At 39.7% G+C, this 17391-nt stretch overlaps 1 protein-coding gene across 1 annotated transcript in view; it reads right to left on the minus strand.

Moving 5' to 3' along the window:
- The window catches only part of LOC102211354 (sodium/potassium-transporting ATPase subunit alpha-3-like), a 26802-nt gene extending 10694 nt beyond the window's left edge, over nt 1-16108 (minus strand). Inside the window, exons 1-6 of the mRNA XM_005749350.1 lie at nt 15687-16108; nt 2865-2978; nt 2091-2150; nt 1638-1841; nt 465-578; nt 23-157 (exon numbers count right to left, since the gene is read on the minus strand). Coding sequence (XP_005749407.1) covers nt 23-157; nt 465-578; nt 1638-1841; nt 2091-2150; nt 2865-2978; nt 15687-15692 — 633 coding nt within the window. The 5' untranslated portion in view covers nt 15693-16108. The remainder of the gene's footprint in view (nt 1-22; nt 158-464; nt 579-1637; nt 1842-2090; nt 2151-2864; nt 2979-15686) is intronic.
- Nucleotides 16109-17391: the final 1283 nt, after the last annotated feature.

The following is a 17391-nucleotide window of genomic DNA, read 5'->3' on the forward strand; positions in this document are numbered from 1 at the left end:
TCTGTCTGTGCCTGTAGCTCACCTTGCAGCCATGTGAGGAGATGATGCGGAGGTCGGCAGGGATCCGGTCTCCTCCTTTCACCTCCACCAGATCTCCTGCAACCACCTGCTCAGCGTTGATCTGCATCTTTTCTCCCTCGCGGATCACCAAGGCTTGCTGGATCACAGAGTGACAAAGAAAGACGTAAACATGCTATTTGGAGGATCACTTCATATAATACGTAACCACAGAACTCGACAAGCGATACACTCATTAATTTTCAGCACCCTTTGGTCTTTGAATTCTAAATGTTTAGTCACTCCACAAACTGCAGCATAATTTATTTCAAACCTCTTTCAAGCAAATTCATTTGGAAAACTGGATTTAATCAAGCAATACATTTTGTGAAATCCCCTTCTGGCACAACAATCACCACAAAAACATCCCGGCATGATCCTGACGATGACTAGGAAGTCTCTGGTACCTGAGGGACCATGTTCTTAAATGATTCCATGATCTTGGAGCTCTTAGCTTCCTGGAAGTAAGAGAAGCAGCCGGTGATGATAACAACAGCTGACAGCACGATACCCAGATACAACTGTAGAGAAAGACAGAAAGGGGAAAAAAGGTGTCAGACTGTCATATTTATAAAGAAAATAACCAAAAGACTCAACTTTTATCTAAAACTTGATTACACGAGAGGAAAGGAAGGGAAAAAAAGACAGACTAGCAGAGATACAACGTCAGACGCTAACTTCGTGTCAATAAATGCTGGACTTCAGAGGCATGTAAGAGATAAAGACCAAAGCTTTTTCAGGAACTCAAGGCTTCTGTAAAGTCTGAAATCTAGAAATAACATAAATCATCTTTCATTTAAGTCTCGTATCCTGGAGCTGACAGCAGCACGTGGTTTGACTTGGACTCAATGAACTGAACGCAGTCCATCTGTTTGCAGTGTACTTTATTAGTGGTTTTATGACTATGTTGGTTTGCTGTCATATGTTTTACCATCTTAAGCTCTAAATCTGAATCTTGTCTTTCATATCTTGCGTTCAGCATCTGACAGTGTGTGAAAATACAGTTTGTTGACACACTCTTGGCCACTCGTAACTCATGACTCAAAACTGGTGATGTTTCACCCCGAGACCTCCCTGTGCTTTGAACAAAGCATGTTGTCCTTTAATGCTGTGTGTGTCAGAGTCATTTAGCCTCAGTCCTTTGCTCTACTCAGTGCTCTGACCTGGCATGAAACAGTGCTGACCTGTAAATGCCCTACTCTTACCCTGCAATTACCAATGCCAGGAGTCATATGCTCCCTGTGGCGAGTCCAGAGTGGATACAGACAAGACGGCGTCTGTCACTCCAGAGATGGGTCAGCTGACATGGTTTCTACAAACAGCTGACACATATTTTATCATAGGGATGAGATGCAGCCTCATCCCTAAAGAGTAGTGAGTCAGCAAATTGCTTTGTAAAGTGATATGCTACAGGACAGAGCACACACACACTACAAACAATGTGTTCATCCTTATTTTGTGTATAGCTTCTCATAGGTGCTGATGTTTGTATTTTAAGCAACAAACCCTGCCTACTTAAAATGAATGAGGATTAATAATCTATTCTATCATCTATCCACCCATCCTGACAAACCACTTACATTATCCCCAGCAGGTTCATCCTCTGTGGCAGCCTGGATGGCATAGGCCAGGAAGCAGAGGATGGCACCAATCCACAGCAAGATGGAGAAGCCACCGAACAGCTGACGACAGAACTTGACCCATTCTGGGGTGGTAGGGGGTGGAGTCAAAGCGTTGGGGCCATCCCTGGCCAGATACTCTGCAGCCCTGGCATTGGTCAAACCCTAGAAATTATAAAAGCAATGGACAGAAAACGATGGAATGATGCGATGTGAGTGGAAGAAAAATAGAATAGAGGTGAAAAAACAGGAAAGGAAAAAAAGGTAGTACAGTAGGTATGGCCTATTTATGTATAACATCCATTTGCACTTTAAAAAGTCTTCATAAGCGGTGCAACATACACCAACTTGTACGCCAGACAGAAATATCAAAAAGTGCAAAAGTGTAATTTTGATTTGAAATAAAGTACTTACTTGAACGATATCGGTGTTGTACTTCCGGCAAACCTCCTCAACAGACATTTTGTGTTCAGTCTACAAAGAATAAAGATTTATCATGAAATCAATCAAAACCTCAGTCACAATGTATTTATTTATTTTGATAACACTACAAATTAACTTCAAGAAGCAAATAAAAGCAAATCACCACTTACACGAAGCAGTCACTGAGTTTTAAATATTGGAGATTTCTGGTTGCCAGCATAAAATTTCATCAATGTTTTCGGTATTTTACAAATGTTTCAAATAATTGTAAATAATAATAGAGACTGATAACATTCATTTATGATTTTATTATCTGAACATCTGATGCAGTTTTGTATCACTGGGATTTCCTGTGGGTTTGGCTTCCTACCTCACACAGAAGAATATCCTTCCACAGGAGGATTAAATTGCTCTGGCATGTTATGTCAAACCACACTGTAACATTACTATGCACCAGCTGCTACGGAACACCTCATCTCTGCCATCTCCTTTTTAACCAGGGAGATTAGATTACAGTTGGATCACAGCTCTTTGAATGCTGGACACAGGCCAGGAAGCTTAACAAACTTCTCAGTACTCAGCTGGGATTTCAAGGTTTTTGTTTACTCTGTCTATGAAGAAGCCTACTCATACTTTGTATGTGTCTTTCTGCATTTTCATTTCTCAAACCTCAGTAAGAGTTCCATTTTATACATCAGCACCTGGCCAAAACCTGCAGGCAAAAGCAGTGGGCTAAGATGAAGTGGTTTTAAAAAGGGTACATACTATGGGAACTTCCTTCTTCAGGTCATCGAGATCCTTGCCTCCCTTCTTCTTGGGCGACTCCTTCTCATCCTTGTCCTGCGTGGTAGCCACGCGGTAGCTGTCCGACCGTCCATACTGTAACGCAGAAAGAAAACATGTATATCATTGTTTAATTTATCAATGCAGCACAGGAATCTTTAAATACAACAAACAACTTCACAACAAAAAAAAATCCAAATAACAACACTGCTTTATTGAGCCATCAAGGGAGAAAGAAAAAGATTTGACTGCCAGAGTTGTAGCTGTTATAATCTATAGTTTTTACCTGTAATCACAAAATAACACAGCAATGACTACAGAGAACTGTTTGGCTGGACCATAAACGTGTTAATAAACTTTGTGGCTTGTGTGATTCTGTCTCTACCTCTTCCATATTAAGCCCCAGACAAAACATTAAGGTTGAGATCTAAACTTGGCTATAATCCCCTGGTGTGTCAAGACTTCCTGATTAAATCTGGCATCATTAGAGAACAGGCTTGAATCAAGAGCTCCTCTTAAACTGCTGTTTACACGAGTCTCTATTTAGGCTTCTGCTGTTTAAACCGTTGTTGTGGCTGAGAGGAGGATCAAGGGAAATTAATATGTCATAAGACAGAAACAACAAAATCTGAAGCAGTTTCCTAATGTGCAAATGATTGCACATAATGTGTGTATGCTACATTTATTTAGATGAATGCACCAGCAAGGTCTCACAATTTTTTTTCATTGTGCATTCATTTTCTAAATTATGTCGTTCTATTATAAACAATCTCACCCATCTTATTTGTCAGAAATCTATGGATTTTCTTGTTAGATCTAATTACTCCTTTGTCTTTTGCACACAGTCCTACATGTAAATTTGTCCATATTGAAAAAGAAATAAAATAATCTGCAATACAAAGATACCAGAGTTGACTATTTTTGCCAGTGGTACATTCCTAGCCAGTCACTATTTATGCTGTGGTTACTTGCCAAATGAAACGCATCACCAGAGAACATCAGTGCATGTCTCACTGGTAAACCGAGGCTAAGCTTACAGTAGAAGCTGTGACACTAGATTTACAACACTTGATTTGCATGACACGTTCATGATTTACAAGTTATGATTTACAAAGCCACGCCACGTGATTTACATTTCAAGCACAGTGTTATATAAATGCTTTACTGTAAAAGTAAAGAGACCAAACAGCAAAAAAACAATATTTCCCACTGTTTTTAAACATAATTAGATAATGTTTGCTGTATGAAAAGACAGGTGCTTTGTCCCATTTTTATTTTCTCGCTTGATCCTCTGCTGTAATAGTCAAGGCAGTCTTTACATATACTTTATACATACAAACTTATTTCTCAGAGACAAAATTATAAGTGACTTATTCAGGTCTGCTGCTGTGCTGCTTCTTTCACTGGCAGAGGTTAATCAAAAGTTAATCACTTAACTTTTATGTGTTATTAGGCTGACATTGATACAACCTAATGCTTAGTATCATTAGGAACAAATGTGAGAGGTACACGGAGGCAATTTATGACATATTGATTTGGTTCATGAAGCTGGGTCAATAAAGTGATGCATTTATAAAAACATGGAAAGGAAATCTCTTTCCCTGATTGTGAACATTGAACAGTCTAATCAGATCTATGAAGTTTAAATCTAAATTTAAAATATAGTTTGGGTATAAAGTCAGTCCACATTTCCTGAAAGGGTTTTGACCCTGAAAAACGTGTGACTATTTTGTGTGCAACACTACACAGATGTTTGCTACCATCCAAATGTGACAATGTACTCTGTGAACAGCCACACACTGGCAATCAGATTCTGTTTAACCTTGCATGATAAGATGAGAGAAGTGACTTATTTTGGGAAAGCTCTCATGTGGATTAGTCTGGGCCGAGAGGTTTCACACTGATTTGATGGTTGCTTCATACTGTTTACCATCTGTTTTTTCCTAACTGCAATGAAAGCTGATAGGGTGATGGCTTGCTGACAGCCAATGACATTTTGCTTTGCACATCTGCCGCCTATGTGCAGTCTTAGAGTTTGTGCATATGCCAAATAGTTCCATGTCAAAATTGCATCAGCATCTTTTACTGTGGAGAAAACCCTGTCTAAATGCTACTTTACACAACAAAGTGGTGTATTAGGATAGGTGCTACAATATAACTTGCAAATAGCTCTTATCCAGCCTAGCAGTACTCCTGTTCAATGTGCTGCAACAGACAAAAAGTTATGGCTGGACGTTTGGTTCTATTCTCTCTTTACGTTCATTTGGAATGAATGACTTCTGTTGGTTTAAAACAATAAAACTTATTGACTACCTCACATATTAACTTGTGTGTTTATAATTCAAATGTGTTAGTGACTGCACATCATGATACTGGCAAATAAACAACTGTTTAGCCACTCTATAGAGACAATGCATCACTGACTGCTGACCTTTTTATTGCGTGACAGGCAATGAATTACTTAAAAAAAAAAAATAACAGGAAGTAATATTAAAACTGGCCATTTAAAAATGTATATATGTGTGCAGTAGTGATTTAATCAGTGCACGTGTTTATTTTCTGCTTAGCTACAAGTTTGTGGTTTCTGTGTGTGCACATAGATTTCTATTTGTCTGTGTGTAGGAGAGTATCTATTTTTTTTGCCATCTGTCAGGAGGTGAAGTGTTCCCTGGACACTGATCCAGCAGGCCATCAGATTACGGCTGTTTACTACACTAACAGATTAACCCAGTGAACAACAATAATCCCTTTTCATCACTCTCTCTCTCTTTACTATCTTCCCAATACTACTCTCTCATTCATCCTTACTCATTCGCTTTGTTACAACACTGAAACGTCTGAAGAAAAGAAAACACTGATTTAAAAACTTGCACATATAGAGGCATCAGCTAAAATATATATCATTAAATGGCTCATAAAGTTTGGCACCAAATATAAGATTTTAGAAAGCAGAAGTTATACCTCTCAAACAATCTCTGCTGTTGGAGAATCGTGTAAATTTTATAGACTTCTTCGCAGAAATCTTTGCGTGGCACGTCTTTCTTATCAAGTCTCTGGCAAAAATGCAGTGAATATGTTTAAATGTGAGAATTACCACTGACTGAAACAATGAAGGAAAATGATACTGCTATCCTGCATTTTTCTAACTTCCTTTTTTCTATCTTTACTGCACATTACAAATGCCAAATTGCTAATTAAATATCAATAGTGTTAGGCAAAAACTTGCCAATGTAAGTCTGATTCTTTATCCTGATTATGCTTTTCTTTACTGTGTGGTAAAAAGTTGAGTTTTTCAGTATAATAACAGTCTAAGGACTGCACGAGATTCAGGTTTACATAAGCACCACTGCCATGATTGTGCTGTCTATCAGAAAAGCAGCACTGCTAAAATTAAATGGCAGACTCATGTCTTTTAAAACGTTTAAATAATTTAGCCTGACTGTTTAACTCTGAGAAACTTCTACACAGAGATTTTGCAACGTTTCTAATATGAATAAGTATGACACACACATATCACTAAACTTTTAAAAAATGTTCGTGGTTTGTGCCTCAATATAAATTTAACCAAATGAAGGATTTTCACCAGCTTTCAACCGTGGGTCAGATTACTGTGATGATGGTTATTCATGATCACATAAGATGAAAAGTACGTCAGAAAACTTCACAGTGTACACTGATAAAAAGATTTCTGTGAATAAACACTGCTCTCATATAAAAAACCATCTGTACTACACAGTCGGACAGAAATCAGGCAATCAGTAATGCATCCACACTTTCTGTCTCAGAGTTAAGTCAGTTTGTTCTCCTTCAGTAGGATTCAGAAATCCTGCAGGTGAGCACTGCACTTGCTGCTCTAACGTTGGCCTGTGCATATTCATTCCCAGTCATGTTTTTCCTAACATATACTCAGCTGGAGGAGACATACTTGATGACTTTTTAAAGATTTTCAAAAGATTCACAAAATGCAAAACAACAATAGACTTATTGAACAGTGTCAAAAGACAAACGAGAACACCTAATTACCAGTCAATGTGACATTTAAAGGTATTCCTGAACCAAACTAGAGCCAGGATAGGTTCTTAAATTTCCAAAAAAGGTGTCAACCTTTTGAGAAAGTATTTTCTATATACTCAAAATTTTAAACAGGAAAACCTGATTTACTTCACATTTCATAAGTCAAAGTGTTGGGATGGATGAAATTGGAGAGAGACAGCAGTGCCACAGTAAGCAACACGGATAGAAAAAAACGCCTGGTGCTGGTGCTTTACTGTGACATTTGGGTACCGAGGACATAAGCATATAAACTATAACAACTGGAAACCCTACAAAAGAAACCCTGACATCCAACTGTGAAAATACTGTGAAAAAGGAAGAAAACCACAGAAGACCACACATGAACTCACTGTGTCACATTAGGGTAATTTAGAGCTGGTACAAGTCCTATTATAAGCAATAAGTAGAATATGCACCAAACAACAGTCGATTTCTCTCGGCACCACCTGTCAAACTGATCTAGTTCAATTCTACTTCATATTGATGATTTTATCTTTCTCTGCTAAAATACACACTTCCTAGTCTCTGTCTAGTTACAGGCGGTAAAACCTGAGGAGGTCTGAGCAGCAGATGTTGTAAGCTGAGGTACGGGACAGATTGTACATGCTGAACATTTGTAGTCTGCTCAATCTGTTGGTGTATGGCCCCTGGCTCATGACACCACAGCAAGGAGAGGCGCTGGATAAGCAACTTCTTAATCTGCTGAAATCACTGCTTGCTCAAATCTCGGACAGACAGGGACATTTATGGAGGCATCCTAGTTAAAATAATGTAAGGAGAATTAAAACAAAACAACAACACTAGGATTCTGATACAACAAATCAAAGTCAGCAACCTGGTGGGCAACCATCAAATGAGATATATACAAATCTTCAAATGTCACCAAATGTCTAAACTTTTATTTTTGGGTTACTATGACAACTAACATATAACACTGCCACATCTTTGCAGGACAAATATTTTCTTGTTTATTTACTGCCAGTAATTATCAGAATCATTATCAACTGAACTTCAGGCCAGATGTGAAGCAATTTTTACATGATGCAATTAGATTCAAAGTTTATGCAAAGACAAAACTTTAGGCCAGGTGATGTGAACAGAGGCAAATGAATGTATGCTAAACCAGCGGTCCCCAACCTTTTTTGCGCCACGGACCGGTTTATGCCCGACAATATTTTCATGGACCGGCCTTTAAGGTGTCGCAGATAAATACAACAAAATAAAACTAGTACCGGTACCGAAAAAAAGAAAATTTATTCATAACACACGTGAAAAGACCCAGGAAAACCGAGTAAACGATAAAAACGATAACAAAATAACGCTGAAAACCGATAAAAACCCTGAAAACTAGACATTTCACACCTGAGCCTCAACTTTCGCGGCCCGGTACCAAACGACTCACGGACCGCTACCGGTCCGAGGCCCGGGGGTTGGGGACCGCTGTGCTAAACTATAACATTTTACTGAAAAGCTTTGCGTTTTAAGTCTGTCAGCTGATCTCGTCCTACAGACTTGAGCTTATATAACTAAAGCCAAGCTTATAATCAACATTTGGTGTCAATAAGAAATGTTTTATCTCATCAAAATCATGTCTTATTGGCATCATTTAACCTGTTTTTATAGAGGCTGAACAAAAAAAAAGCAGGGAGCAAGCAAATTATGCTGCTGTTACCCAAGCCTAGCTACTGATTCTATTTTGGAAATACATCAACTATAATGATTGGTAATGATTTATGGTTTGCAAAATGGCCCACAAACACTCATAAAGCAGCCTCTATACTGGGGATATCAAACCCACTTTAGTTAAAAGGCCACATATAGCCCAATTTAATTCCAAGCGGGCTAGACTACAGACTGAAATTGTAACCAATAAAAGTTCAAATTCAATGATACATCCATTTTTAAAACGGATGAACAGCCTGAGCCATCTTCAATGATGTCTTATCATGTGCATTACACATTATATGAAATACGAAACCATTAAATGTTCACATGTACAGTTTTTGGAATGAGACATCTGACTGTAAATGTAAAGAAATTAAAGATTTTGCTGCAATTTCACACTTTGCAAAGCAAGACTGGGACATGACCTTGGCAACAAACAAAAAAAACCCAACCCACCAGCTGGCACTAAATTGTCTAGTATTTAACCATGTTCAGTATGTAGTATTTAGCCTATTTTCAGCTAAATCTGAAGATGCTCCAGTGAACAGAACATCATAGTCTCAGCTCAGATTTTTGAATGAAGGATGCTGCTGCTGGTGTACTGCATTCACTGGAGTTCAGTAGCTCTGATGGGGACACAGTGGCTCAACATAACCACATACACAAAGAAATGGATTATCACACAGATCAGTGGACTGACCGACCTGGAAAACACAGATGAACTGCCTGTCACTCACACACACACCGACTAAGAGGGCACTGCCCCCCTTCACCCTCTCCTCCCACTTTGTTTACATTCTCCTCCCTCCAGGCTGTCCATCTGTCTCTGTGCTGTCTACTACTCTTATCTGCTCATTCGAGCAAAGATTTAATCAAAAGGAGACAGTTTGAACCATTACCATGATGCAGACTATGTAATGATAATGTCTTAGAATATGTATTTACAGTGATGAACATCGAACACTGAGTAAAGCCATTGTGATTTGGTCAAAGGCACAGTTTAGACTTGGTTATCACTGGCCGTACATTCCTAATAACACAAAGTGCATTTTGCAGCATTCTCCACCATTAGGCTGTGTGCCACCCCCTGCAGTGCATTAGATCTATGAGTATGACAGAAAACAGCAGTTGCTGAAAGGCTCAGAGTGATGGCATCAACTTTTCAGTGGGTAATGTGAGGTTTCCTGTGACTGATAGGAGGGTGTAGGTGCAACTAAAATGTTTTAATAATGTAATGTTTAATGTGATGGTATGTTATGTAACAATACTGCTCTGCATGCAGTGTGTCTGTATGGTAGTGCAGGAATGCATTGAGTGATTCACCTTCATTATCCTCCTTAATTTCAGACTAATTTCTAACTCAGACCAGAGACGTCAAGTCAAGTCAAGTCAACTTTATTGTCAATTCTGCCACATGTACAGGACATACAGAGAATAGAAACTACGTTACTCTCAATCCCTAGATAAAAAAAAAAGCAAATGAACATTTAAATATAAGAGTGATTAAAAAATGCAGGTAAAATAATTAAAAAGTAAAAATTTAAATAAATAAATACAATACAATTTTACATATAACAAGAAAGCTATACAATATACAATATAATGGGTAAATGACATTGGGTGTAAACCAGGCAGAGTAGTGCAAATGGGCAAATAGTGCAAATGGAGATTTAGTGATGTACGGTATGAGATAGTGTAACAACAAAGTCTTATGAGGTAATGGCAGTCCAATGCTCCACAAAGTGACTGGTAACTGGTGCAGGCCAGTGAGTGAGTCAGAGTGTGTGTGTGTGTGTGTGTGTGTGTGACAGAGTTCAGTGAGACCATGGAGGAGAGAGGGGAGAGGGGGCAGAATCGGGAGGGAGTTAAGCTTCCTGACAGCCTGATGGATGAAGCTGTCCTTCAGTCTGCTGGTCCTGGCCTGGAGACTCCGCAGTCTCCTCCCCGACGGCAGCAGCTTGAAGAAGCTTTGCATTGGGTGCGTGGGATCAGCCGCTATGCAAAGGGCTTTTTTAGTGAGACGGGTGCTGTAAATGTCCTGGAGGGAGGGGAGAGAGACACCAATGATCCTCTCTGCAGCTCTCACTATGCGTTGGAGGGTTCTATGACAGGACGCATTGCAGGCTCCGCAAACTTGATGAAGAGGTTGGAGCTGTATGATGGAGTGCAGTCATGGGTCAGCAGAGTGAAGAGGAGGGGGCTCAGCACACATCCCTGCGGGGCCCCCGTGTTTAAAATGATGGTGCTGGATGTATTACTGCCGACCCGTACTGCGTCATACAGATAGTTAGTGATGTCAAGGTAACATCACTCCACATTCCAGGAGGTTTATGTTACACTGACCAGAGAGCACAAACTGTGATATCGGAAAACCCTGATCACTGATTTGCTGGAGTGTGGATCAATGCTATTTGCACACTCACACACACAGATGGAAACTAGTTAGACACAGGAAGCTACAACTAAGTATTAATGAAATGAAGTGTAGATAGACTGGAACAATTACACAACATGACCATGAGAACAGACTATGTTGTAACTGCTATTACATATATAATAACAAACTGTGGCAGCACCGACTATTTGTACTAAAGAACAGAAAAAAAATAATTACACACAATTTTATAAAATTCGTCGTCTGCTACTGGGATAATATATTTAACTAAAAAAAATAAAAAATAAATCACACTTATCATCAATGCACAGTTATTGTCAGGCGTTTAGGTAGGAATTGGCATGTGGGGATACCAAGGTTTGGTATAGCGACACATCGTGGGAGAGAGAATTACTTAGAAATAAGTCAAAATAATTTATTTCATGAGGTCCAGTAGATTTTTCTTTGTGTAAGGTCTGTGATTATGTAACCTGTGCAACTATTTGTGGATTTAGCCAAAAATAATCAGCAAAACATCAAGCATAGATACAGTATCTCATTTAAAAACTTTAAAATTTATTTTTAGTCTGAAATTTGATGTCAGACTTAAATTTCAAGTTTATAACATGTCAATTGCTGGGCTATGCTTACCTTTGAAAATAATCTCTCATTGTCCTCTCCTGTCCTTTTTTCGTCTTTTTCCATTTATCAGAGTGGCACATTAATGTTTTATTCTTTCCCGAGGAAATACATCAGCTGTACTTTTAGGTCACAGAAGTATTTTGTGAAAACTGTGCAGAATGTATTGAAGATGTAAAAAGTCCACAGGATGTTTATCATTAGTGAGCAGGTATTTTCATGCTGTCACTAAGCAAGCACATGAAAATGAAACTAATTTGATAGTAATATGCACTAAGATGCTTATAAGATTGAATCATTCATTAACTGGAGGTCCTGGAATGATGTTCCAGATCATTCCAGCCCACTTTTTAACCCCCAATTATGAAGTTACCTGTGACTAATATCGGGCCTTTAACCCCACAACTTAAAGCCTTGGCTCAGTATATGGTTTATAGCTAAAACTATACTCTGCAGCCATTAAACCCATAGATGTTTTTGTTTTTTTGTGGTTCTACAGTAAAGTCCAATACACCTCTGGACATCAGAATGGCTCAAGCTGCTTTATTTTGGTTTAGCTTGGTCGCAAATTTAATAGTGAGAACGTATTTAAAATTCAGTATCTTAATCTTACCCAGAACCTTCTTGTTGTGAGGGGAGAATGCTAAACACTGCATCACTGTGTCACCACCCATCTTACATCATCATCTATGACACAATACAAATTGGCTTCTACAATCAGACCATGTGAAAAGTCTGGCCAAAACCTTAATAATAATAATAATAACACTTTAGTCTGAATAAGTGACTTGAATTGAGTAATTCACTTTGGCACAATGAGCTCAGGACTGACTGTCATCATGTTAATGAATGTTTAAGACACGAGACTGATAGCAATGACTAAAACAACAGTTTGACATATTTTTATAGGTTATAGAGCGAGACAACACTTAATGCTTTCATCTGCTATTTTTTGACATGAGTGTTTCAACCACGAATGACTGTACACTAACATTAACTGGTGTACGAGAATATGAGCTCGCTCAGTTAGCTTCAGTGCAGCCACTACAGTGAAGAGGTCTGACAGTGTCGAGAGCTTCGTCTGTATGAATTACACATCGTCAGTGAGAGCGTGTTTATTCATGAGAGCTGCCTGCCTCACACATGCTTACACTCACACAGCCACACCATTCTCCACTGTGATTGGCTCTTCTCCTGAAGCTTCCGCACCAAGTGCATTATGGGATATGAGCAGATGCTTTCATCCTTGTACATTTTTCTTCTCTTTCTGAATCTCAGCATTTATTTCTCCATTTTTTCTGCTGGGGCTCCATCATTGTTCCCTCCTCTGTGTCATCGCTGCACAGGAGCAGCATCCCACCAGCTCTTTTTACATTTCTGCCTCCTCCATCTTTTTCAGTGTTCACCCTTCTCAAGGTGACTCACCACACAGCCGTCTCTTTCTCACCCTCTCTCTCTACCTCCATCAGCTAGTGTCAGTCACAGTATCTTGGTCACTCTACCAATTACAAGGACCTCCGTGCGAAGCCTGTGGCTGCTGACCTCCATCCTTTCACACCACCAATCCAATCGCAGCATCCATCTCTATCGATTGATTGGTCTGGATCAAATGACCCTGTAGTTGCCTTGTCAACTGAGCCTCCCTCTGGTGTTCCCCACCCCCACCACAGTGCAGTTCACTCAAATCCGCTTTATCTATCTGTCCAGTCTTCAGGCAAACCACAGCTTGAAAATGGGAATTTCCACTCCCCCCACATGCACTGACACACCCTCCTCCTCAGCTTCTCTTCCTCCTCCTCCTCTCTTTCACGCAGTGGTCAAAGATGTGTATGGTTTCCCCCTTCGGCAATCTAGTGGAAAGCATTACAACCATTTGTATTTCCACAACTCAGCCTCCACTCTCATCCCATCCAAACTGGGATGTAGAACAGAAGAGAAAGCGACTACATTGCACAGGGAGGGAAAGGCACTAAAGAAGAGCAGCTATAGTTTTCTAACATACATGTTAACCAGATTTTATCAACTCAATATATGTATGTATATATTAAAAAAAAAAAAAAAACCCCACTAAGATGCAAAATAGGGTTTTTCCTGTTGTAAAATGAGCCTTGGGTACATGACTATGCAAAGAAATACAAATCATTACTTAAGCAAAGACTCTATGTTTCCTTACTGAACAGAAGTCAGTGTTTTTTCCTGTCATCTCGGGCCATTTGATAAAGCAAAATGTTTTATTCTTTAATTATAAGCACTTACAAGCTGCTTTTATTACAATATGGTGGCTTTGATTAGGGCATCATTTTTTGTATGCAGGAGAAACTCAGTATTTAGTGAAACTAACTTTGGAAGATTAAAAAAACTGTAATAAAAATACAGGCTGTAATACTACATTAATGAATATGGACACAGAGTCATTATAGTAATTAACCCGTTATAATCAAAGTAATAATATATGACTGAAGCTGTGACATCGAAATGTTGTTGCTGGAACAGGATGTATTATGAACTGACAGATCACTGACGTTTTATGAGTCTAATGGGGTAAAACAGGTAGATTTAAGCCCATTTTCCTTTGAGTTCTAAGCAGTTGATATTTTTGTGTGTGGGATGTGAAAAATTGGGGGTGGGGGTCGACCACTGCTGAGGAACCATTTTGACGCATTTGCCTCCGTGCCCATTTGGTACCCAGACCTAAGATGCCTCCACATCCACCGAGCCCGTATCCTCAATGACAGCAGCACGACGCATCGTGGCATTATGTAATGTTTGAATGAAAACGCAGCAAATGGCGGGTGGGGAAATTTAAGGGGGGGGGGGGGGGGTCGTAGCCTTTATGGTTCAGAGTCCCAGACACCACCCTCTCTGTGCATCTGGACGTTTAACATTATGGCTTTCAAATTATCAAATGAATTCAGGACATCGTGATCGCTCTTTTTCTTTTAATAATAACTGAGGAGACGCACATTTGCGACAGCTGAGAGTTACCGCAGTCAGACTTGGAGGGATGAGATGATATTCCGCAGTCCGGACTGCGGGTTTACCGGCAAAAGGTTACACGTATCCCACGCGTAATTCCGCGTTTCACACGCGTATTATTCACAAAAGATTTCATTTCGGACCGGGCGTATCCGTGTCGTTACGCTGTCTGAATAATTGTGCATTTTGGATTTGTGAATTTCCTCAATGGTCTGCAGCAGGTCCAACGCCAGATGTGCGGTCCGTGTAATCCCGTTTTTTGGAACCGGAGCATGAAGCAGCACATTTTTCTGTCACTTCATCACCAATTCTTGCTAAAACCAGAGAGAGAAGATACTTATTTCTACACCGGGCCTGCTTGGGGTCATCGTTAGATTACTGAAAGCATTACAGCACCATTCTGGGAGAAAGCTCCTATGACATCTTTAAAAATCGGGATTAATCTCAGTGCGTTTGCAGTGCAGGGTCAGTGAGCTAAACGCCCCTTTTGTCTGCTGAATGATTAAACATGAAGGCGTGACAGCACATTTCACCCACTGGGGAAAATGAATCAGATTTCGCAGGTCAAGCAGCAACACTAAGGGGCTTGTCGTATGGTTGCGAGCTGCACATATGCTACTTGAACTCAAACACTAAATGGCCAACGTTACTGTGGCGGCTTTCCACCCTGCACCGGCTCCGTCGGGAGTCTGGATGCGGCGGACTGACTCACAAATCTGGCGCATGATCCGAAGGAAAAAGAAGACCTGGTGTGCAGGCAACAGGAATCACCTCCATTACCCGTTAATTACAAGTGCGCTGATTTGGTGTGGTAAATGGCGTCAGTGACAAGCACATAATGGGCGATCGCATCCATTTGGGAGACTGAAAAATTAACGTAGCACAGCCAAAATAACTCTTAACCACTTGATTAGGCAAGTCATACATATCCCAGCACGTTCAATGTCATTGTAACATCATGCATGTGCCTCCATGTACAGTTAACCCTTACGTCGATGGCCACAGACCGTTAACATTACTAACTCACACTTTAGCCGACATATATATATAATTTATAGCATGTTAGCTAAGAAAGACGCAAGAAATTCGTCTCTTACCCCCATTTTGGCGCTTTCAGTCGGCTCTCCTCAGACGAGTTCCTTTTTTAGGCTCGATTCAACCAGAAAAACTGGCTCTATAAGGCGAGGAGACAGGGCAGAGGACAGAAGAAAAAATGCCCCTTCGGCTGATTACGTTAGCTATTGCTCAAACGACAAAAAAATCAATTAAGTAGCTATCATAATACCCTAAAATATAATTTCTTATGAGGAACGGGACTAAGGTTACCCTGACAAAGCGACGGCTCATAAAACACTTAATCAAATCTTCATCCCGTTCAGATGAACATCAAAAAGATGTGTTATGCTGAGTAAAATGTTAAATTAAACGCAGCCGCTGGTGATACTTCACCAGCCGTGTTCCTGCGAGGCTCAACTGATGCCGGGGGAAAGAAGAGCCGGGCGGCAGGCTTCTTCTTCGGATGCCGTCTCCCTCCGCGGCTGTGAGCAGGCTGCCGTGGCACCCAGGGTCCCCCAGTTATCACTCCGCGAATGAACAGATAGGTCCTAAGCAAAGTGGGGCTGAGTTCAGACTGTGATTGAAAAAGTATCTGTACTTGTCACCAGACATTCCGCACAATTATAAGTAAAATAGAGGAAAACATATTTTCAAATAATCTATGTAAAATACAATAGACAAGTTGGATGAGTGATATAAGACAAACAAACAAATAAATGTGAAATCATTTCAGTTTGTTCTGAATACTGTTATTGGAATGTCTGGAATAAAAAAAATGTTAGGTAAATTTGACCTAATTTGATATTGGAATAACATTTTGTCTTAATTTGCAGTAATATGGTAAAAATACAAACACTTATCTTCTTTATTTTCGCTGTATTATTTAAAATTTCTGCTACATTTACAGTGCCCTGAAACAATATTTCCTGATTTTCTTTTTCCTTTTGCACATTTATCACATTTTTCAGATCATCAAGATCATCAGTATCATTTTGATATTAGACAAAGATAAGTGGAGTAAATGCAATATGTAGTTTTTAAACAATGATTTCATTTTTTAATGGAAAACAGCTGTCCCAATGTCCTATGTAAAAACGTTAAATCATGAACTAATTGTGATTAACCACATTGTTTTGGAAAACTGACTTCAGTTTAACTACTCACACCCTGCCAGTAAGCTGAAATGAAAAATCAATTAAGAAAAAACTTGTCTGAAAAGTGAAGTATAGCCTACTTCACTTCAATGTAGGATCCGTCTAAAATGAATAAAACTTGGAAGAGTGGTGAGCCTTTAAGGAATGGCCAGACTACTAAAATTACTCCAAGATCACATCAAAATCCAAGAGGTCACAAAAAAACAACAACACTCAGAACAACATCTAAAGAACTACAGGCGTCACCTGTCTCAGTTAAAGTCATTATTCATGGGCAAAACTGGCACTCATGGGAGAGTTCAGAGGAGAAAAACACAGCTGACCAAAAAGAGCAGAAAACCATGTCGCAAATGTACCAAAAACATCTTGGTGAGCCCAAAGGCCCAAAGACTTTTTGGAAAAATGTTCTGTGGACTGATGAGACAAAATTTGAACTTTTTGGAAGGTTTGTGTCCCGTTACATCTGCAGTAAATCAAACACAACATTTTATAAAAAGAAAATCCTACCAGCAATTAAACATGGTGGTGATAGTGCAGGGATGGGCAACTCCAGGCCTCGAGGGCCGGTGTCCTGCAGGGTTTAGATCTCACC

This window comes from Pundamilia nyererei, unplaced genomic scaffold (assembly GCF_000239375.1).
Source record: "Pundamilia nyererei isolate P.nyererei 1_Seehausen unplaced genomic scaffold, PunNye1.0 scaffold00242, whole genome shotgun sequence".
NCBI lineage: Eukaryota > Metazoa > Chordata > Actinopteri > Cichliformes > Cichlidae > Pundamilia > Pundamilia nyererei.